Source organism: Ammodytes marinus (genome assembly GCF_949987685.1).
Source record: "Ammodytes marinus genome assembly, chromosome: 6".
NCBI classification, from domain to species: domain Eukaryota; kingdom Metazoa; phylum Chordata; class Actinopteri; order Uranoscopiformes; family Ammodytidae; genus Ammodytes; species Ammodytes marinus.
The window spans coordinates 10104732-10128251 of NC_137235.1; the positions used below are offsets into that span (position 1 = coordinate 10104732).

Genomic DNA, 23520 nt, shown 5'->3' on the forward strand with positions numbered 1-23520 from the left:
ATGAAAACAATGATATTCATTGCCATTTCTTAGGCTATATTTTGGGGTTTTAACACGGTCTAGACAGCGGGTCAGGTCTAAAATAAAGTCAGTGATGATCACTGTAAAAAGTAAAACTATAAAATGAAGTCCCCTCTCTGTCTTCACTTCACTGCTGGATATCAGAGCGGGGTCTGCTGGCACTGGCAGTAGGACATAGACAATCATCTGTCTTTAGCGGGTCCGCATTCAAAAACCTGCGTCGAACTGCTAATTTTGTTACAATGTTATGTTACAGGTGTTATGCTCTCATAAGGTGGTTGTCATCTCCATCATGTGCCAGCAGGTGGAGCTGGGTCCTTGTGGACCATTTCACAGAGGACGACTTAAGACAGATGAAATCCTCCAAGGTGAAACAACTGTGAGAACGTATACATACCTGAAAATTAATCAGTTGACTTATCATTAGGTCCTTTATCAAATAAACCCAGTTAAAAAACTTTGAAATGAGGTGAATGTGAAGCATGTCTTTCCCAGTTGTTAAGACATAGGCCTATACAGCATGATTGCAAAGACTTTTCCTGACGAAATATTTTCAGATTTGTATCAGTTTTAGTCATTGTGCGCTGCTTTTTTGCATGGATAGCTGGACGTTTGATGGCTGTCCTCTCTAAACTTTAGTGCATCCATTGTTTACTCGTGCCATATTGCTATAGTGCTTATCCACAGCGAATACAAGCTAATCTTCATACTTGTTATCTTTGAATACTTTCTTTCACCTGTAGGCTATGTTATAGAACGTTGTAGAGATGCATCATGGGGCATACTCTTTTTTTCCTGCTTATTTGTGATCTCTTATACTGAATATTTTACTGGAGCCTTACTCTCAATGCTCTCAAAATATGTTACCAATGGCAATAGCTTTGAATTGTTTTCAAATCAAATGAATGTCATCACTGCTGCGTGCAGTCTGAACATTTCACAAACTTCCTTTGAAACCGAAAGTAACAATATGCGCCATTTTCTGTACATTATAGACCAGTAAGGCAACATCTCACCGGTGTTGGCAGCAGTTGAGTAGATTACATTATTTTGGATTACACTACTCATTAAAAGGCGGGTTTGTCTCGTTGGATCTGGTGCGGTGCCGCCTGCTGCTGCGCTGGTTTCACACTTTGTCGACTTTGTATTCAAGTTCGTACAGCAGAAAGTGAGTAGCCTGTAACCTGACTGTGACTGCCCGTTGACATAGGCCTAGCGTTCTTTTTGCGGTTATAATTAGGCTTATTAAAGGCGGTCATTGCACCGCCAAAAGGATGATATTTTCTCGATTGTTTTCTAAACAATCACCAATAAACAGATTAAATTTAAGGTGGAGTCAGCGAGTATGGAGAACGCGTTTTGTCAAAATCAATTAATATCCCCTCACGATCCCTTACCAGTCCTTAGGCCTAGATGTGCACTGAGAAAAAAAGCTGCAGTTAGCAGACAGCCTAGGCTCTGTAAACTGGTAGGCCATATTACAAAGGGTAACTAAGGGGGGGGGGGGGGGGGGCATAGCTATACCGTGAGGAGATATTCATTGATTTTAACAAAAAGTGATTTGACAACTATAGCCTTCTCCAGAATCGCAGACTTCACCTTTACCAGGACAGGAGTGTAGAGCTTTAGAACAGGTTTTTCTTGATTGGAGTGTGATTCTACAGAGGAGTAGCTAGGCTACGGCCAAGGGTTGCGATGAGAGGGATTTTTTATTATTATTATTATGCACTGGATGGGTCCATGTTGAAATCCAACAAATCATAAACGGGAATCGAAGCATAATTGACAGCTGAATGGTCTGTATCAGTGATTTGTTCAAAACAATGCAGGAATTTTTATTTAGTCTACACACAGCAGCTTGCATGAGAATATGATCTATATTGAGCCTGTTCTGAATTTATTTATTGTATTCTTCCCAAAAATTATTAAAATACACAACCAATAAGCATTATTGAATGGTGTCATTTTATTTTATAGGTTGCAGCTCTAATCCAGCACATAACCCTGTAAAACTGCGAATAGTGCAGAAATGAGAGTGGCATTATTCCTTTAATATTGAAGGCATATGGCAAGAGGAATTTTAGAGCGTCAAGCTAAGGCTTCATTCAGTGGAAACATCCAGTTAATCTGAAAACGAATTCCCTCTCTTTCAACAGTTCGGTGAGCAGACATGCTGGTTCCAGAGCTGCTCCTCGAGACCATGGATGATCTGACAGATGAGGAATTTGAAAAGCTTAAGTGGTTCCTTCACATGAAAATCTTTGATACCTGTAAACCAATTGCTAGGGCTCGTCTTCAAAACAAATCTCGGTTTGAAACTGTGAGTGTGATGATAGACAGCTACGGTGAAGAGTCGGCTGTGAATGTCACTGCTGAGATTCTGAAGAAGATAAACCAAAACTCTGCTGCAGACAAGTTAAAGACAGAATACACAGGTGCAGTGATACGCTTCTTAAAGTCCGTTATGAGTCAACATCAGTTACACTATAGTTATTGTCTTTTTTTTGTCTTTTAAAATTTTTTTTTTTTACATAAATGTGTCTATTCTAATTTTCTGCGTCTATATCTTTTCAGCTGCAGGGGGAAACACAGTGACACCCTCCTCCTCTGCTGTGGCTCCTCCTTCTGCTGCTGCTGCTCCTGGTGTAACTATGTCGGCTACTGCTGGAGCTGTGATCTTCGCCCCAACAATCACTGGTTGCACCTCTGGACCAATGAATTTCACCATCAATAAATAAACTCATGAGGACATTGAATCAGGATAATCAGAAGGGAATATTTGATATTTTAAAAAGGTTTTGTTTGTAATTTACTGCAGATCACCATGTGCAATTTCATATTCCCAGTAAAATGGAAAACTTCGTACTTTATAACACAATATGTGGAAGTCCTCCACCAGTGAATTATTATGAATTATTTCCTGTATCTTCCAACAGCTTTGGAATAAATACATTCTGGTAAGACTTTTTAAATGTAATTTAGCAATTATATTAGTTGTAAGCATTAACAGTGGCTCTGTTATTGTTCAACCCGGTATCACGCCGAGGCGTGAGATAGACACGCATGGACCGGCGTGTAACTCACACGCCGTGCCTGACCAGGGCGTGTGAGTTACACGCGCATCTCCCGCCCGTCTAAATGAACGGAGGAATAGCACCAAATGAACGGAGGAATAGCACCAACAGGGGCCGACATGTTCTCCCAGCATTTCAATACTATCCAGCTGCAGCCCCGCAGACAAACACCCTGGCGTGGGTGGTTAGGGTTAGGGCAAGGGGACAGGGAGAGGTTAGAATATAGATAGAACATTGACGGAACACCGCGGCGGCCATCTTGACTACGGGAGGTGCGCGTGTACACCGCGGCGGCCATCTTGACTACGGGAGGTGTGCGTGTAACTCACACGCCCTGGTCAGGCACGGCGTGTGAGTTACACGCCGGTCCATGCGTGTCTATCTCACGCCTCGGCGTGAGATCGGGTTGCATTGTTAAGTGAGCAACATCAGGACCCTGAAACTGAAGTACCTAAATGGAATTGAGGCACAATTAGTAATAAATGACAATCAATTACCCCTGTGTTTTTTACCACTGGGACAAGTCAAACTGTCTCTATCTGTTAGCCACTGCACTGATAAGCAGTTATTGAACTAACCCTGTGACTGAGACAGAGTTAAAGGAGCTGATTCTGGAACTTAAAGGTGGAGTCAAAGATTATTGAGAATGCTTGTTGCCAAAATCCCTTTTTGTCAAAATCATTGAATATCTCCTCATGATCCACCAACTGTATGAACTGTGTGTGTGCTGAAAAAAAGTCCAGTGTTAAAACATGCAGCATAGGCTCTGTAAACGGGCATGTTTCTACATTCGTTAACAAAGGGGTAAGTAAACAAAGTGGCCCCCCTTTGTTTACATACCCCTTTGTTAACGTCGGTTTACAGAGCCTAGCCTTTGCATTGACATCAGATTAGTGGACCCTGAGGAAATATTCACTGAATTTGACAAAAGGTGATTTTGACAACAACCAGAATCTCTGACTCCACCTTTAATATTCACATAGCTATCTTGCAGAAGGTGGTTGTAATCTACACTTGGTGCCAGTAGGTGGAGCTGGGGCCCTTTGAATCTGTAAATTAGTCAAATTTGAGGCTTCATAAGCTTCTTTATGACTGTTGATATTAAATAAATCCAGTTAAATATCCTGAGGAGTGAATGTGAAGCAATGTAATTCCTAGTTGTTATGACTACAGCATGATTGTTTATTGCATTCATTCTTTGCCCAGCCTACATTGTTGTTATTTTCCTTTATTTATCCTCGCAAGATCAATTGGAGGTGACCCTCTTTTACAATGACGTCGAGTTAGTACAATACACAATACACAATGAGAATACATAACAATTTTACAAAGAGACAACAACAATTAAAACATTCAGATCAATTGAATGAGTTATGCTTTCTAACCAACAGGGACATGTACTATTGTTAGCTTGAAATTACTATTTTATATCTGACACTATTACATTTCTTGTACAAAATCCAGTCAATAAAACAATGCATACCTTTGAATTATTTATTTCTCCTGTATCTTTTTGTAGAACATTATAGAGATGCAACTTTTACACAGTTTTTGTCCTGTTGATTTGTCCAATTGTTAGACTGGATATTTTATAGGTCCATTGGCTCCCAAACTATTCTGTCTCTCTCTCTGATGAGTGCATATCAGAGGGATAAACTACTTGAGAAACTGGTCAACTTCAGTGGATTTCCCAAGAAACAAAGGAATGTTTTATACAAAAAGCAGACAGTCAGATGGAAATTTCATTTTGTGGTGGTAATTTCCTTCTTGTGGTTATTATACGTGAGTTGTCTTGCTTTCACATGTGTGATTCCATAGGGGAACAATTTAACTAAGATCTTTGTGGTTTTTATACATGCTTTTTAGAAGTCCTTTGGTCAGCCTTGTTCTCTGAAACATGAAATTGAACCCATGTGTTCATGTACTTGTGGTTTGCAAGGGTCAAACTTACTTGTCATTCTAAGTTAGAAACTAAAAGTAGTCTATGAGTAGATAAACTTCTGTCAGGACGACTGTATAATTACTGGGGCCACTATACGGTAAGACTTTTACTAAGATATTTGAGAAAATAGTTGTCACATGTTGTCTGTTCATGAACAAGTACTACATGCATTGCTTGAACATCATAATACTTGACTATATCTTTGTGAAGTTATTTACTGGTTTGTGCGGTGGTGATTTTTAAGATGATTTTACAGCATTCATCATCAGCATATCTTGTTTTATTCTGCATGTTACTGTTAATCCTGGCGACAATGAGTTTTATTTTTTTTGGTTTGGTTTTCCTTTGTGTGTTTAATAACATTTGGATTACGATTTTATTTCTTTGACGTCCAACCTTACTGTGCAGTGATGAATATATGTTACACATATTTAACAACTACATAATGTGTTTGGTCAATCTCTTTTGCCGTTATTGCCCTTATAGTTAAAAGTAGAGATACAGAGAGGACACATGGAGGAAGAGAAAGTGGTACAAAACGCAACAAAGGCCCCTGACCAGAATAATAATAGAATGTAGATCTCTTAAAGTGGTCGTGCTGTGAAAGTTGAACATGTGATATACAGTACAGTATGTATTAATAGACAACACCTTCAACTTTTTGGTCAATGCAATCATCTAAAAAAAGAATGCTTTTATATATAATAATTGAGGTAGAGCGGAAATGTTAAAGGCACATTCTGCCGTTCAACAGATAAAAAAAACATCTTGAGATATTTTGTGCAAGTTCAAAACAAACATCTAACAATATGAAAACAGAAGAGGTTTTACATTGTTGAATGCCAGCCCCAACGGATTTCATTAGAACTTCCTCCACAAGACTGAGGAAGATGAAGACTTTCATGCTGGACTGAACTCCACTTTCAACTAAACATTAAAAAGTGGTTCTGACCCATTCATCAAATCACAGGCTGATGAAGCTCATTTCCCCTCCTTGCAGTGAGAAGAAATGCAGGTTCAACTTCTGCTCTTAGACACTCTGGATGAGCTGGGTGTTGAGGAGTTCAAGAAGTTTCGGTGGATCCTAACTCAGCCGGTGCTAGACAGGTGTCAGCCCATTCGTAAAGGCTACATAGAGAATGCAGACCGGCAGGACACCATCAGTAAGATGATAGAGACCTATGGTGAAGAATCTGCTGTGAACATGACAGTGGAAATCCTAAAGAGAATGAACCAAAACAATGGTGCGGAGAAGTTAAGGAGAACATATGCAGCAACAAATGCAGGTGGGGCAGATCATGAGCTTCAAGGTAATGTTAGAAAGTCTTACATCCTCAGCTTTTCTCCTATAAATAGGAAGTTAAGTTATAGTTTGTTTCTGTTTTTCATCCCTAGGAGGATCGACAGCTGTGCAAACCCCCTATCCTCCAGCTTCCTCGTCCTCCCCCTCCGGTTTGACTCCTGCTGCTCCTGCTGTGGCCAATGTTTGTGCACAGGGAAAAAGTGTTATCGTTGCACCCAACATCGCAGGCACCAGTGGTGTATCATTTAATCTGAACATAAATACACAGTAATCGATTTCTGGCATTGATGTTGAACGGTTTAACATAAAGAAATGAAAGGATGAAGGAAGAAATGACTTCATCTTTCATCAAGATGTGAATGCAATAAAACACTCCCTTGCTCAATTTAATCAACTCAGGAGTTCTGTTGCAGCTAGGCTTCCTAATCTGGTATTACCAGTAGTAACAGATACACATGTTATTGGTTTTATAACAGGGTACGAAACGTAGCAAGCAAATAAACTATTCTTGTACATTAGACAGACACCCTTCTTGTTATACTTTTATTACGAAATAAACACAGTGAACCCAGCCAGTTGGTGCTTTTCTGATTTTCGATAGTTTTATAGGCAGCACTTATCTTGTGAAAGTATGCACGAGTGAGACAAATAACACTGGTAACTAATTATTACTGTGACTATAACTGTTCTGGTTCACTCTCAACACTGAAGTTGAATATCTTATTTAAAATAGTCAGACCCCTCAGCTGACCCCCAACTATTGCTTGATTAAAACAAATAAATAGCCTATAGGCCTACTCACTGTTAGAAAAATAACTCTAATTTGTATGATATTATGCCCCCCCCCCCATTAATATTACATTACTCTTATATACTCAACTAATAATCAAATACAATTATAACGTGACCTAAATGTTCTCATTTCAGTACAGAGCAGGGAGTGGAGAAAGGAGGAAAGTCTCAGGCCTTAGAAGAAAGTTTGGTGGATGGTACAGACCTGACTCATCCCAATTATCATAGATAAGAAGTAAATAGCCAAGGTTAGGAGCATAGTTTCACTTTTCGGGAAAAGACGACGAGGTCAGGATTGGTCAGAGAAAACGCATGGCAACGAGTTCAACCAATCAATAAACATTGTCAAGATATGTTAAAAGACTCTGCTGTAGAGAGAGAACTTCACTTTTTTGTCCTGTCAAAATTGCTTGCATCACCTGTTCTGTGATATCACTTCATTAAACATCGCTCTTGAGAACTTTGAAACTTTTTCCTGTCATATTTTTTCTTCCATATATCCGAATAACGAACACGGTTTTTTATTGTTATTAAATTCACACTGGTGGGTATTTTGAACACTAAAAGGTTTAATCACAAAAATTGATCAAAAATAGTGCTTTTTAATGAAGACCTCCTAAAAGCCTAATGTTAACTCTACTTTCTACTTTATCTCTGTAAAAGTTAAGGGCAGAATATAAATAGAAGAAGTCTATAGAGCTGTTAAGCGGAAGTCCCTTACTTCCGGGACATGGGACCTCTCGGCTCGAAAAATTACAACGGTAGTCAATGGAAAGAAATGTATTATTTTCTGGTCCCAGTCATGAAATGCCTTCGATTACACATATGTTTTGTATGGATTTAGATGGTATTTTTTCGTGCAAAGAATGGAACAATTTAGCGAGTAGAAGCTGGATACGGTCAGGTTTTGTGCAGAGCGCTTTTGTGGACTACAGCTCTTCGCTGCTCTTGACGCTTATGATATACGTCACCACCACTAGCACCCGTTTAGCTCCGAAACATGGCTGTGTCAATAATGCACTTTACTGCCTTCTTTCAAGGACAGGACAAAAGTCTTCAGCGTGGCGAAAACCACTACAAAAGTGGACATGTGGAGAGTTTCACTTTCTCGAGTGGGGAGATTGTCGGCGTCACAGAGGCGACAAGACGTGTAGTTTTTTCTCGTTACATTTTTTCAAAAGCCGTCAGACGAATAATCATAGCCTACAACATACCGTCAAACTCTTCACATGAAAAATTATCATTTAGACCCATACAAAACATATATGTAATCCAGGGCATTTAATGACTGGGACCAGAAAATAGTAGATTACTTTCCATAGACTCCCATTAATTTTTTTTCAGCCGATAGGTCCCATGCCCCGTAATTCCGCCACTTCCGCTTAACAGCTCTATAGACTATATGATACAAATATAGGCTATTGTTGGACTTATTGTAAAGTTGTGTTCATTCAACTTTATACTAATTTTAGGATCAAAGGTCTCCCAATATTAAACACACAAAAAACGGAGGGTCATAGGCCTATAGATCATACCAAAATTGTTTTATGACATGTGATGTGTTTTTCTTTCAAACAACCCTCTTTCAAATTTAATCCGATGAGATAAGCTTCTTTGAACAACTGGGCCGTGCTGGATATTTCAGGATTTCATCCAACGTGGAGGGGGATTCACCATTCACGTGAACACGGTCAGCCGGAAAACTGAAGCACGTGACCAAATGTAGGCCTAGTAGTACAAGGTTTAGTCAGCACTGTGGCGGTGGAAAACTTGATTGTTTGACAGAGAATTAGCGCACTAGTATGAGCTAATAACATATAGAGTCTCTTTAACTGAAATATATCCTGCTTTTAGTTGATTTGCCCGCACGGTATCTCCTTCCGGGTGATATATTTGGCAGTGTACCGGATGTGAGCCTCACAGCGGGTGACGTGGTGGTCCGCACCTTGTCCAATGTTTTGCTCTTGATTCAAGGACCCGGAAGCGAGAGTCTGGCTAGCTTTTACAGTTACCAACCTAACGCGGCTAAAACTCAAAAGAATAGGAAACAACACAACATACACAGCTATAATTTGATAACAAACAACACAATGGAATAACCGATACACTGAATGTAGAGTTTACGTCACTGTAACTCTCCTTGTATTGTGTTTAGTATTTAGCCATCAAGATAGTCGCTCGCTAGCATTAGCAGTAAGTCACCGTTAGCAAGTTGGTTACTGCCTGGTGATGGCTGTGGCACAGAGAGGCTGTGTTGTGGCTGGATATTTACTTCTTCTGCTTCTGGTTGGGTGTAAAGCAAGGATACACTCGTTAACTCTCAAGGTAAGGCGACAATGTTAAACTGGAGTTATGTTAGCCAGCGAGCTAACGTTGAGAATTATGCTCCCACGGATATTTATTAGCTGGCTACTTAGCTTTGACAAACGACGATCAAAACATGGCACCATTGCTGTTGATGTTTCAATTTAGCTTATTTATCAAATGCACAGCAAATATACTTGTTGGCAATGCAATTCTTACATCTCAGGCTCCCTCTAACAATGCAACACTTAAAAATAATGTATAACACACAAGTGAATCTAAGGCATAAATAGACAATAGTTATGAACAGGTGGTTTAATTATACATGTTTAAACAGATTTTAATATAAGTGTACTGAGAACAGTCTTATGGCCGGTTGTTGTAGTTATATAGTAATTCAACGTATTTTTGGAGGATTGCAAAGTTCACAGGAGTTTTTCTGCTTGTGAATTTGAGCTGTAAAATCACATTTGAATCATTTTTCCCAAATCAGGCCTACAGTTTTATTTATTTTATTTTAATCTTCTACCCAGAACGAAACCCGCTTTGCTGTTGACCTCAACAACTTCGGTTTCTATGCCAATGGGACTCTTGATGTCAACCTGCTTTCTCTGCAACTTCCACAACAGCTGGTGAACTACAGCACGTACCCTGTAAGAAGTGTGTGTGTGTGTGTGTGTGTGTGTGTGTGTGTGTGTGTGTGTGTGTGTGTGTGTGTGTGTAAACAGATACACATGACATGATCCAATATGGTCATGTTGAGACATTTATGTGACACACATTATCATTGGGTTTTTAGTTCAATGATGACATACCAGATTTAAAAAGAAAAAAACTGTTTTCAACATTTGAAGTAGATTCTATTACTATTTCATTGGACCAAATCAACCTTTTCTCCAATGTCTTTTACCAACAATGAATTGATCATTGGGAATGGAACATTGGGAGCTCTAATTTATAACTCTGGAACCAGAGTTATTAACTGATGAAACCATGAAACTGGACATTTTGGATTCATACTGTAAATCATGTTCTTTTGACCGACTGACCGACCACATTTATTACTCTCTTTAGGTTGGTTTCAGCCTCTCCAGGTCACGTGTAAATGGAGTCTTGTCCTACACAGTGAGTACATACGAAATAATATTTTAGAACACAGTTATGTTCAGACTTCTTTTTAATGAGCTACGCCATGCTATGATGATTGAAGGAAAACTTTTGTCTCATGGTCTTTGGTATGAATTGAAGGAACTGATACTAATACATCATATTATTGATATTACGTCGTAGCTTTAGTGTATGTGCGATGGGCTCTGCAGATCCTGTAATTTGAATCTTTAAAAAAAAAAATTCTCTAGGCAGAGGAGACAGAGACCTGCCCGCTCACTCTCTCAAAGATGAACAACAACGAGCCTCTTATTCTTTTTCTCATCGATATCCACACGGAGAGGTGTGTATTTCAGCAGCATCAGTGTTCAAAGGTGTATATTTATGTGGCCTCATTGCCTAATGTTAAGGTTAACTCTATGATGTGTGTGGATTGTTTCTGTAGTGTCAGAGTGACAGTTATGGGGGACCAAGACAACATCTTAAGAGCAAAGCCGGGCAAAGGTCAGTGCCGCTAACATTTAACAACTCTTTCAAAATCAAGCACCAGAACGGATGATGGAATCATTGTTAAGAGATTGTACTTAAAAAGATCCTGTAATGATTCAAACATAGTCAAGGAATATGACGGACAGCTTGGTGTGTCCTTTGTCTGTATTTCTGTAGGTCAGAGGAAAACCAGAGCCGCTGATGATACACCAATTGTGGCTAAAGCAAAGGTGACAGAAAAACCAATTGAAAGTGTGAATCAGAACCCAAACGATGATTTGAAGAAAGAAGATGAAGCTGAAGAGAAGCCAAAGACTGCAGTAGAACCTACGAAAGGGGACGAAATGGAATTCCTGGTAAGAGGTGTTTGTGGTTCTCTTTGTGTTTGCGTGATTTATTCATGAAATTAATTTCTAATATGTATTTGCTTCTAGCTGGGGAACAACAAACATCTTACTTTAGCTTTGGACAAAGTTAACGGCTCCTACAACTTCAGAGTAAGTTCGAAAGTATTACATGTAATGTGATACAATGTTTAATGTGCTTTACTCTTGTGTGACATTTTTTTCTTTTCCACAGTTCCACATGTTGTTCGGCTTGCTTGCCGAGGGTCTCTACAGCCTCAAGTTCCACTACTGTCAGAACAGGTTGCCTGGAATCAAATTCCCCTACTCATTCACTGTAAGTTGTGTGTGTTCAGCAAGTGCATTATAAGGTTTATGTGTGTGTGTTTGTGTGCGTCTGTTAATTTGAATTTATATACTCTACAGGTGGAGGTGACGGAAATCAATCCAGGCGGCTACCTGTCTGCAGCAGAAATCCCTCTGTCTCGCCTCTACATTTGTATGGCTGGAGTCTTCTTCGCGGCTGCCTTGGTCTGGGTTTACACACTCATGAAGCACAGGTATACAAGCATACAGGCACACTGACATGAATGTTCAGGTTACTGTAGCAAATTATTAGAGTTAGCTGCCTTCATTTAAACATCAAGCTGCAGAGTCACTCTGCGGTTGCAGAGTACCTTTTTTTTTGTTGCATTTCCTGTAAAGTTCTTTCAACCACATTATTAAAATACAAAGCCACTTCACAGCTCTCACAGGCTGCACTTAGCTAAATGCTAAGGGTGGAGTACTAGCATTCTGTTGTAGAGGTTGTGACTTTAATCATGAATTTCTCATTCTGTCATATTTAGTGACATCATTTCCACTTTGTCAAAGGCTTTTTTTGTATGCCTGTTGGACCAAACATGCTTTTCATAATCAGAAAGAAATTTAGCAGCAGTCCTCAAGGTTCTCGATTGAAATACAAATAGCAATTGTAAATGATAAACGATAGAAAAAGGTCAAATATATAAATAAATATTTAATAGAAAATAAGCAGGAAAAAAACAAAGAATTTAAAATATGAAATGGATACAGTGAATTATACAATTTGTCTTTTTTTATGACAAGTTTAAGTTCATGTTTTTCTGTTTTCATTTTCATACTTCTACCTAAAAACCTGGAATTGTACTAAAACTCAAGCATTTTTAATAATTACACCACTCACCCCACTGGTAGATTCACTACTATATGAAATATTTAAACATCTTCCTCTGTGTGCTATGTTTATAGGTACAGTGTGTTTAAGATCCACTGGCTGATGGCAGCACTGGCCTTCACCAAGTCCACATCATTGGTTTTCCATAGTGTAAGTTGAGCTGTTATCTGTTTATTCTGTCAGTGTGGCTGCTTACTGTGCTCCCAGTCCACCTGGGCTCTTTGTCTTTCTATGCAACCCCTCTTCCTTTCTCTCTCTCAGATCAACTATCACTTCATCAACACTAAGGGGCATCGTATTGAAGGCTGGGCCGTCATGTATTATATCACACACCTGTAAGTTCAATTTCTCCCGAATGTCAAGTTTAAAGTTATACAAGAGTGTATGTATTGTGTTTTGAGTTTGACAGTTTGTATTGATGTACTTTCCAGGCTCAAGGGGGCTCTTCTGTTCATCACACTGGCACTGATTGGTACCGGCTGGGCTTTTGTTAAATACATCCTGTCTGACAAAGAGAAGAAGATCTTCATGATTGTCATCCCTCTACAGGTATGGAGCAACATACAGTACATGTGTGATTACATTGTGTTTATTTGGTTTGTTGATCCACTCCCGCCCTTTTTCCTCCAGGTCCTGGCTAATGTGGCCTACATTATCATTGAGTCTACAGAGGAAGGAACCAGCGAATACTATCTGTGGAAGGAGATTCTTTTCCTGGTCGACCTCATCTGCTGCGGAGCAATCCTTTTCCCTGTTGTCTGGTCAGTGTGTGTGTGTGTCTGTGTTTGTCCGTCACAACACACAACATGAAAGATTATAAAAACGACTTACATTTTTCAATTAGCCAAGAAAAATATACAAGTATAAAATTAGAAAACAAGTTAATGATTGATATTTTTTGGAATGACAAAATTACTAAAAAAAGGTAACATGTACCATGCAAGTTTACACTTAATGGTAAGACTCATTTAAGTCTGTGTGCACATCTGTTTGTAGTTCTGACACATACCTGTCTTCATAGGTCTATCCGTCATCTACAAGAGGCGTCTAGCACCGATGGCAAAGGTAAGAATCTTTATCAATTGCAGCCACAATATTTTATGAATTGTTGAGGTTGTATTTTTTAAATTAAATTTGTTTTGCGTATCTTTTAGCTGCCATGAATTTGGAGAAACTCAAGCTCTTCCGGCATTATTATGTGATGGTAAGCCCAGCTCAGCTGTATTTTTTTCTATTCTTCCATCCATCCATCCATCCATCCATCCATCCATCCATCCATCCATCCATCCATGATCTGACCATTTTAAGATTGCCACTGATTGCCCACAGTATTGATAGCTTCTATTTTAATCCTCTCAGATTGCATTTAATGCTGAGGTTGTTGATGTTGTTGCTGAAATGACTTGATTATTATTTTAATTTTTTTTTCTTCATTATCTTGATTCAAACATTATTCTTACAATAAATAATACTGTGTCACGCTGTTTGGCAAGGCCAGCCCAGGCTTCTCATTCTGCAGAGCCATTGCTCTAAGGAACAAAAGCTTGGCAAACGACCTCACGTACCGTTTGACCTTTTTCATACTTTATGTCATTATACCCTGTCGCAAAGCAAGTCTTCCTAACCTTGAGTGAGACAATAAGGGGAAGATTCAGTTAAAAATAGCAACTGAATTTGTTCAAGCATAATACTTCAGTCTTTGTATGCTGTAATAAAAAATTCTATTTATTTTTTATTTTCAGATTGTGTGCTACATCTACTTCACAAGGATCATAGCCATTCTGCTCAAGGTCACTATGCCTTTCCAGTGGCAGTGGTGCTATGAGGTAAGATAGCAACAGCCAATAATAATGACGATCAAACGTTATTACATTAGCGCACTTGTTTGTAAAAGGTCAAATACATCCTGTTCCTCATTCTGACTCAACAATATCGAGGCAGAATTGGCTGCAAGTTTGAATACTACCGAATGCCAACAAGATGTTCGCAAACTCAGTACATATTTAATGGCCATTATTATAAATAAAATGCAAGAGAGAAAACTACCTCCAGAGGTTTGATAAGATATTTCCATTAGAAAAAGTAGACGTTTAAGGCTACACTGATTTAAAGCATGTTACCTGTTGTGTATCCTATCAACCGAAAGAGTAACTGCACAGGGACTAAGAGTTTTGTTTGAAAAGCCTGATGTCAGTATTATGAATCTCATTTGCCTGCGGGCTGGGAGGTTATTTGTTTATTATGACGAATAAAATGTTCAGGTAGCAAGTAGCATTTATTGATCAAACTGTCAACGGTGAGAAGTCTATGTCATAACTAACGGTTCACATGTTTGTTTTTCTCCTGATGTCATCAAACACACACACTTTCTTATGTTCCTTAAGTTTTTGGTGGAGGTTTCTACTCTGATCTTCTTTGTGTTGACGGGTTACAAGTTCCGACCGGCATCCAACAACCCTTACCTCCAGCTTCCCCTGGACGAGGAGGACGTAGAGATGGATGAAGTGTAAGCATAAACTGTCTGCCCACACCTTCTCTGTAACCCAGTGCCCCTCGACTGGTTTTACTCCCTTAATTTACAGTCTATTGGCACATACAGGTATTGCACATTATATTCACAGGCTGCAAAAATTGTAAATGACTTGAGTTCTATGATGTTTTTTTTTCTTTTGTTTTGCATCTTAACCAGACAGTGAGCAAACTAAGATTTTCAGCCTGTATTTCCTAACATTTTCCATGAAAAGTCACATCTTACATACTGGCATTTCCTGTTTGCACCATAACTATGGATGAACAACAATCACTGAATCACATGTGTTAGTGAAGAAAACATGAACAAGGATTGATGAAAGTAAACTCCCTGAATACAGTGCTGTTGATCCTCTTGTGTACAGAATGACTGAGTCAGGTGCACTGGAGGGCATTTCCAAAGTCAAGAAGACGTCTAATGGACGTGATCGCCAGAGAGAGTCCACCTTGTGAGCGGGGAGCTGTGTGTTATAGGGTGGGGGGGTGTGGGACCCACTAAACATCCCCAGGCCCGCCCCGGTGAAAGGGATGCTCATGGACCAAGGCTCCTCACCCCCCATTTACAGCTTTCCTTAGCAAACTCTTGAAGTGGTAACAGTGAACTTGCCCACTGTCTGGCTATGCAAAAAAAATAGAAAAATGAAAAAAATAGACTACCTTTGTTGGACGCTCTTCATCTTCCTTGGAACACTCCACCCTGAAACTCTGAAGGGTTTCGGAAGGAAACGGGCTCCTGCCACATGGATGAGTGGAGATATGGAAGGGAGCTCTGATGTTATTAACTTTCTCTTTCTCTCTCTTTCTCTTTCTCTTTCTCTTTCTCTTTCTCTTTCTCTTTCTCTTTCTCTTTCTCTTTCTCTTTCTCTTTCTCTTTCTCTTTCTCTTTCTCTTTCTCTTTCTCTTTCTCTTTCTCTTTCTCTTTCTCTTTCTCTCTCTCAAAATTCTCGCTCTCTCCCCCCAAAGATAATAACTGTTTAATAGAAAGACTTGGCTTTCTGTTGTGTTATCGGCTATTTATAACGGTACTTCTGCCTCTTATTTGTACCTTTTCACGTGTGATGTGAGTACACATTTGTGTGAATGTGAAACGACACACTTTTCTTTCTTTTTTTGTCAACCCTTTGGAGACAATGGCCCGCTCTCAGGCTAAAAGCTAATCAGTATATATTTACAATTTAGACAACAATCTTAACATGTTGTTTCTGTTTCCCACTATTCTGGGGTCAGTAATGTCCCATAGGTCATTATAAAACTTCATCCACACATAGTACAGGTTACGTTACTTTTTTTTCTTTCATGTTTGATTTGTATATTGAAATATAGGCATATAAGAGGTGGTATATTTCAATATATTTATTTGCATTTAATTGCATATTGAAATGTTTTATTTCAGTATTATTGTGTATGTTGGAGAGGTCAGAGCTCCTGCTGCTGTAATTTAGTGCTTTAGTGGTTTGAGGTGGACTTGCATCTCTGTGAATTCAGCCCAGATGGTGACATGTGGACCTCTTAAAGAATGAACAGGTTTTTGGATCTGTCTCTGAAATAACCGGAGCCGTGGCCCAACTTATGTTCCAACATAACGGCCTCGTTTTGTGTTGTTTTCTTCTTCTTCTTTTTGGTCATGCTGTGCCAATCCGGGAAGAGAATGACCTAACTGATCATTTTTGAATTTGTCTGCTTTTGGTTTTACCTTGTTGCTCTTGATGTGAAGCTTATTTTATTAATTATTGAGGACTTATTGGTGAAAGATCAGAAATGTGCGCAGCCGGGCGGGGTAAAGATGGCCATTTTGTAAATAATTTACAGAGGAAGACTGTTGATACAAAATAAAGAGGAGGCTTTATACACAGACAGTTATGATAAGATTTTCGGATTCTGTTTAATAGACACACAAGAAGAGTAAATATGAGGACTCAAGAAGGAGCTACTGAGATTTAACCACAGACATTTGTGTGCTGGGCGGCCAGGGCTCCACTGTGTTTACAGACTGGTTACTGTGTGTCCGGTCAGGACAGGAGTAAATGGTCTGTAAACCAGCAGTGAAAAAGGTTGTGTGCTCATTACGGAGGGATGTTCCATATCTGTGTGAACTGTCACAATAAAGCTGGTGTTCTGGAAACCCAAATGAAGCTACGTCTTTTTTTTTAACCTGTGTTTAGAGAAATATTTTTATGTAGATGGAAAACGTATATTAGAAATGGTCAAAATCTTGGCAACAGGTTAATATGTCCTGGCTTCATGGCTCACACTTTCATGCATGCATTTAGTTATATTTACTAAGTCATTATGTTCTTAACTAAGTTCCCAGCATTACTACATTTTAATGTAAGATGGGCAAGGATGAATTCAGACTTTGATGTTCATTGTGCTAAAAAGCCTCAAATTTCACTGATAATGATGAGTCGATCAAATGATGAGCTGTGGGAAGAAATTAATCTGCAACGATTTTGATAAGTGATAAGTATTATTTTCCTTTCTAACTTCATATCTTTGTTTGGGGAGGAAATTGACGTTTGAAGATGTCACTTGTTTCCCTTGGCTGATACTTTACAAAACAATACATCCAGAGAATAACGAATTGATCATGAAAACAATGGTTTGTTTCAGCCCTACTAATGAAAAAAGAAAGTAAAGTAAACCAAATACCTAAAAATGGCAAATACAAATCATCCAAAAATCAGAATGGGCCAAGTGGTACACTCCTTTTATATTCAGCTTTTTTTGTCCCACTATATTTCAAATTACAATTGAATTTATGGCACTTTGCTTTGACTGCAGCAAGTAGCCTAGACCATTAAAACAGCCCATGGGACAGTTTTCATGTAGGTCAATCCTCTCATGCTGGATTTGGTGATGGCGGATTGTTAAGCACACCTCCTCTCCTGATCTCCCTGCTGCTGCAGCGCCGGAGGTGAACTAAAGCGACAAACACTGTCCCATATCATGTGTCCAGTCTTGGTCCAGTATTTGGCAGACCGGTGCCGGCTCAGCCTCAGCCCCGCCCTTCTGTGAGCTTCACAGGGACGCTGGTTCTTCACTGCAGTACAACCATCGGAGCCCGTCAGAGTACTGCAGAGTGCAGTCTCCATCACACACTTCTCTGCTCCGCTCGCAGGTGGAAAGGACACAGACACACACTCACCCACCATACGCCACGCGACCTGGACAATGTGAGTATAAGCTATTCTGTTGTATAGTTTAAATTACTATCACGCATTTAGATACTGGCATGAAAATGTTGGACCATAGCTGATGTCTATTGGGGCGAGTTTTCTGCAGCGTCATGGACAGGTGAAGTTGAGTTTTTTTTTTTTTTTTTTTTTTGCGTCATTGTTGAGCGTTTGCGCGTGCATGATAATCTATCTGACCCATTTACTCCGAATGTTTTACAGGCTGCTGTAATACTTTGTCCAAAAACACAAATACAGCAACAGAGATAGGCTATATGAAACGGAACCGATGATTTGTAGGCTATGTAAGACAATCCACCTCTTTATATAACCTAAATGTTTTTTGAAACAGTATTGGTTTTAAATTGGGTGTTTGGTTAAGTTTAACTGTAAAAAATATATATATAAAAAGGTTCTGATGAGCGGCATGCATTGCGCTACTGCACGCTGTCCCGCCATGACCTCAAAACGCCTTTGATTTGGAAAAGGCAGAGCCTGATGATGCAGCAGATCTCTCCCCTCTTCGCAGGAGAACGTGTCCCGTTTCATCTCTGCAGCGCAAACTCCCGAATGCAGCAAACTGACGCGACACGCACAATAAAGCTTTCTCAATTCTGACAATTCTGTCTCTGGCATTTCAAACATTTTCAATCTTTTTATTTTATTTTTATTTTTATTGTATAATATATCTTTGCATTGTATGATATGCCATATCATGCTCACATTTATTCAGATGGGATAAACTCTTCGAATTGTTTTCTAGGGGGCCCCACAAACACAGATAGGCCTACACACAGTACAAACTATACAATCCAAGATTCGACGATGATACGACAGACACAAACAACTTAACACAGCAACACATTAACACAGGGAGGCAGTTGGTGAAATAACATACTATTTTTGATGCATTTTAATTTATTTTTTATTTTTATGTCACTTGTTTCCTTCCTCAGGGCTTTCATCTCAGTCTTGGTGGCTCTGGCCCTAGTGGTCTCTGCTGAAGGGAGTGTTGGGTGAGTTGATCAAAGTGCTACATGAATAAAGTCATCTTTGCTTGCTGATGTTGAGTGATCACCTGGCATGCATTCAGCTCATCCCAAAGGTGTTGAGTTTTAGAGCTCTGGATTTGGCCAGACAAGTTCTTATGAAGCAAACTAGACAAAAAAAAAACCCCGCCTCTTTATGGTCCCGGTTTTGTGCACTGTCATTTTGAGACTTTAGAAGGCTTTCACCGAAATTGTTGCTGTAAAGTTGGAGGCACACTATTGGCTAAAATATCAATGTATGCTATAACAGTTTAGCTCAAAATAACAACGCTGTCCATAAAAAATGTTCTGCAAAATTTTGATATATAATAACAATGTATTGTTTTTTCATTATGTTATAGACTGAGTACCAACAACAGCTTTTGCACAGAGTCAAAGGAATGTCTGGAATATGAGCTGGTGTGCAAAACAGATGAATATGAGGTGGGTCGGTCAAACAGCACATACAGGTGCATTTAAAACTATATAACCATAACCACTACACCATGAGCGCCCCTGAAAGTTTTGCTTTTTGAATTAAATTACAGAATAAAATAACTTTTCCATGATATTCTAATTTATTGTTATGCACCTGTACAGAATACCTTCCCTTGAAGCTGCTCCTTCTTAGACACTAAGGTTCTCTAATTTCTGTGTTTGTGTGTGTGTGTGTGTGTGTGTGTGTGTGTGTGTGTGTGTGTGTGTGTGTGTGTGTGTGTGTGTGTGTGTGTGTGTGTGTGTGTGTGTGTGTGTGTGTGTGTGTGTGTGTGTGTGTGTGTGTGTGTGTGTGTGTGTGTGTGTGTGTGTGTGTGTGTGTGTGTGTGTGTGTGTGCGTGTGTGTGTGTGTGTTCAGGTGCGACACTACAGCCCCACTCGCTGGGTGTCGACAGATGCTGAAGCCTATTTCATGGGCGTGGGTGCAGCCATGGCCTTCAGGAGACTTTTCCAGTACATCACTGGAGCCAATGAAGGAGGTAAAGTCTATAGGGTCAAATCAGAGCTCAAGACTGTGTTCACATTGTGTGTGCGTGTGTCATGCTATGTTTTTGTGTGTGTCGTGTGCAGGTTTCCAGATGGAAATGACCGCCCCTGTCTTGGTCAAGATCCCAGAAGATACTAAAATGTGGGAGCCGGCCGTCTACACACTCAACTTCCCACTGCCAGCAGCCTATCAGGACAAGCCGCCGGCGCCAACCAATGACAAGGTGAGCTGAGGTCGACAGGTGGCGAGGGGGGAGGTACTGAGCTTTTATGGGTGAGGCCATTTAAAATTTTTCCCGGTAGTTGGCGAGCTTGTCCTTGCCAGGTCAAATGCTTTTTATCTTCCCTCTATCTGTGGGTAATTTGATCACTTATTTTTGCTCTAAGATCAATAGGCAACACTTACTGTATATGTATGATGTATAGAATTCAGTACTCTCAGCAGAATTGAAAATAGTTAGTGATGGCTCATGATGCTATCAGTGCTGCTGTACTGTATCTGTTTTATTATTTCAGGATCTAGTTGGTGAGCGTGTACTTTCTTGATCTATTAGATTTATCTGATAGGGACTGTAATTGATAACCTAAACACACTGTTAGCAGTAGGGCTATGAGTTTTCTTTTAATGTTTTAGTTATTTCTTACAATTTCTAATGACTAATTGTTCTGTGTCTCCCTTACCGTGACTGACTAACTGTTGACGAAATCTATTTCTCTATGAATGTATAACATATTAATGCTATTCATTCTATTCACCTCACATTGAACTCTGGTGTACATACACTGTGGTAAACATGTTTGTACTCTTATTGCTTGAAGAAGTAAAACTGCCTCGTAAGGAATTTTGACACACAGCAAGATGCGAACACACACACATGTTCAAGGACGAGTACTTCTTGCACTCGAATCATTTTATTATCAGTGCAATTAAAACTCATCCCCCATATTTTCCAGAAACTCAGATGACCAGGTCATCAGGACCTGGTCAGACAAATACGTGCCAGTATGGGTATAAAAGTTGTAACATCCCTCTCTGACTTTAGTCATTTCCCTGTTATACTACATGTGTGTACATGATAACTGACTCAACTAAAGTCTCTGCGGATGATGAAATCTGACTCCTGACTCTTTGTGCATTATTTCATACTTATATTGAAATTAGAAAAGTTACAGTAACACTAACCTTTACAGAACTGAATATATCCATAATAATATTTAGATAGTACCAAATTCTTTTTTTTAAGTCCAAGAGACAATTATTTTTTTCCCTAAGCATTCAGGCTTTCAATAGTCAATTTCACTCACATGTTCGCTTTTATCTATTTGAATAGTTTTTTATGTGCTGAATCACTGCTCATGTCGCACCCGTGTCTCCTGCACAGCTGTACTTCACTGAGATGCCAGCGATGGACGTCTATGTGAGGAGTTATGGAGGCTGGATGCTGTCAGTCACCTCCAGGCTTCATGCTCACCTGCTGACTAAAGAACTGGAGAGAGTTCGAGCTTCCTACAACCACAGCTACCACTACGGAGTGGGCTACGACAGGTATTACCCACATCCACAAATACTTTATCAATTTGTGAATCCCTTTCAACTTTCTCCCATTACAGTTTATTACTTTACAAGTTTGCATGATATTATGAAAACCTCTGCCAGAATTATTATTTTTTTTCTGATAGAACAACATTTTGTTTTACGTGACATCATGCAACACCACCACATTAACATTAACAGCAACAACTGAGTTGACATCATTCTGACATAATCAGTATTATGCTTATCATTTAGCACACGTCATCCTTGTACATACATTAAATTCGACTGCAGGATTATTTATTCTTCCAAATCACTTCAGCAATCAGCATGATTGTCTCTGAATAATTTGCACGGATTAAAAGCAAATTCCAATTTTCTGTAATAAGTGACTTAATTTAAAATATTTTGTGGGCTACATATACACACTGCACATGTCGATCACCTCTAATTGCCTTTATTTACGTGTGTGTGTGTGTGTGTGTGTGTGTGTGTGTGTGTGCGCAGTCCATTAAAGCTGTTGAACAGGCACAACGAGGTGTGGTACGTGGCCGAGGGGGAGGTCATTTGCACCGATCCGCAGGAACCGACCCCTGTGCACACACTCAGGCCGACTGTGACCGACTCACCGACAGGCTCTCCCCCGTCTGAGCCTCTGGCACAACACATGCTGGCTGATTCGCCCTCCCTCACTCCCTCCGACCTCTCCAACCTCTCTCCCATGTCAAACCTCTCCACTATGTCCAACCTGTCCACCACGTCTAACTCCTCTACAGCATCTAACTCTTCTACAGCATCTAACTCTTCTACAGCATCCAACTCCTCTACAACACTCAACTATTCTACCACATCCAACTATTCTACCACATCCAACTCGTCCTCACCAGCGCTCTCTGACACACCTGCTGCCCCCCCATCCAACGCTCCATCCAGCCCTTCATCCGCCCTGCCCGCTGAAGCCACCACCTTCAGCCAGCCTCCCACCTCCGACCAGATCCTACTGGACCCCACCACCACCAACTCCAACTCCTCCCACCCGGCCTCCGTCAGCCCGTCCCTGGAGCCCCAGTCAGATGGTGCCCCGAGGAACAGCACAGCCCACAGCTCTCTGGAGGCCAACACTAGCCCCACGGCCGAGCCAGACGAAACACATTAGCACCCCCAGTCAAATTTGATGTGAGCAGCTGTTCCAGGTATATTATTAACATGGAATATGAATAGAAAAAGAATATCAGGTTTGAGTTTTTTTGCAGAAAAATTAGTGAATGTGTGCGCTAGATGGACAAGCTGTTCTGTTCTTATCTCTCTATTCCTGTGTATTACACCAACTCCTCCTTATGGCACTTAAGTGTTTAACTATATGTTCTATCACAGCTTTGCACCTGCAGCTTTCCGTATCTGCAATCACATGCCTGTCCACGTTGTCGTTCTGAGGTTGTCATATAGCCGCGTTTAGAATTAAGATGTATGCATTTAATTATAAAGTTAGAATTCATGGTTATGGTGTTGATTCACCCGGCTAAAACTGAAGGCAGCGTTAGACGTCGTTTAAAATCAGTTTAACCCTGAAACTAACTTGGCAACACATAGGGAGTCAATGGAAATTAGTAAATGGTAAGGGCAGTATATGCTGGGACTTAATACAGTAGAGCGATATATCAGAGGAAACTTAGAATCATCTGTTCTAGCCACACTTGTACATGG

General features: G+C 39.9%; 3 protein-coding genes across 3 annotated transcripts; all 3 read left to right on the forward strand.

The window, feature by feature from the left end:
* The first annotated feature begins 1016 nt into the window (after window positions 1–1016).
* On the forward strand, window positions 1017–4566 carry LOC307251858 (caspase b-like). Its single transcript, XM_080029285.1, has 3 exons — window positions 1017–1189; window positions 2178–2456; window positions 2596–4566. The coding sequence occupies exons 2-3, from the start codon at window positions 2192–2194 to the stop codon at window positions 2757–2759; spliced, it is 429 nt and encodes a 142-aa protein (XP_079885411.1). The 5' UTR covers window positions 1017–1189; window positions 2178–2191; the 3' UTR covers window positions 2760–4566.
* Window positions 4567–9111: 4545 nt separating this feature from the next.
* On the forward strand, window positions 9112–17221 carry gpr108 (G protein-coupled receptor 108). The gene is made up of 18 exons (XM_080030010.1): window positions 9112–9457; window positions 9970–10089; window positions 10511–10561; window positions 10795–10886; window positions 10989–11047; window positions 11210–11388; window positions 11467–11529; window positions 11612–11713; window positions 11803–11936; window positions 12646–12721; window positions 12833–12906; window positions 13003–13120; window positions 13202–13332; window positions 13593–13636; window positions 13726–13775; window positions 14314–14397; window positions 14956–15077; window positions 15466–17221. The coding sequence occupies exons 1-18, from the start codon at window positions 9362–9364 to the stop codon at window positions 15551–15553; spliced, it is 1683 nt and encodes a 560-aa protein (XP_079886136.1). The 5' UTR covers window positions 9112–9361; the 3' UTR covers window positions 15554–17221.
* Window positions 17222–18168: 947 nt separating this feature from the next.
* soul5l (heme-binding protein soul5, like) lies at window positions 18169–22972 on the forward strand (the record flags this gene model as incomplete). Its single annotated transcript, XM_080029921.1, has 7 exons — window positions 18169–18273; window positions 19230–19289; window positions 19664–19745; window positions 20155–20275; window positions 20367–20506; window positions 21665–21828; window positions 22324–22972. Coding segments are annotated over exons 1-7 (1218 nt in total). The 5' UTR covers window positions 18169–18271.
* Between the last annotated feature and the right edge of the window lie 548 nt (window positions 22973–23520).

Excerpts from the sequence above, each read along its gene's own strand:
- LOC307251858 (XM_080029285.1), top strand. The coding sequence starts at position 2,192 with ATGCTGGTTCCAGAGCTGCTCCTCGAGACCATGGATGATCTGACAGAT. Across the intron at positions 2,457-2,595 it reads GTTAAAGACAGAATACACAG|CTGCAGGGGGAAACACAGTG; the intron begins GTGCAGTGATAC and ends ATATCTTTTCAG.
- gpr108 (XM_080030010.1), top strand. The coding sequence starts at position 9,362 with ATGGCTGTGGCACAGAGAGGCTGTGTTGTGGCTGGATATTTACTTCTT. Across the intron at positions 11,530-11,611 it reads ACGGCTCCTACAACTTCAGA|TTCCACATGTTGTTCGGCTT; the intron begins GTAAGTTCGAAA and ends TCTTTTCCACAG. Across the intron at positions 13,776-14,313 it reads TCCGGCATTATTATGTGATG|ATTGTGTGCTACATCTACTT; the intron begins GTAAGCCCAGCT and ends TTTTATTTTCAG.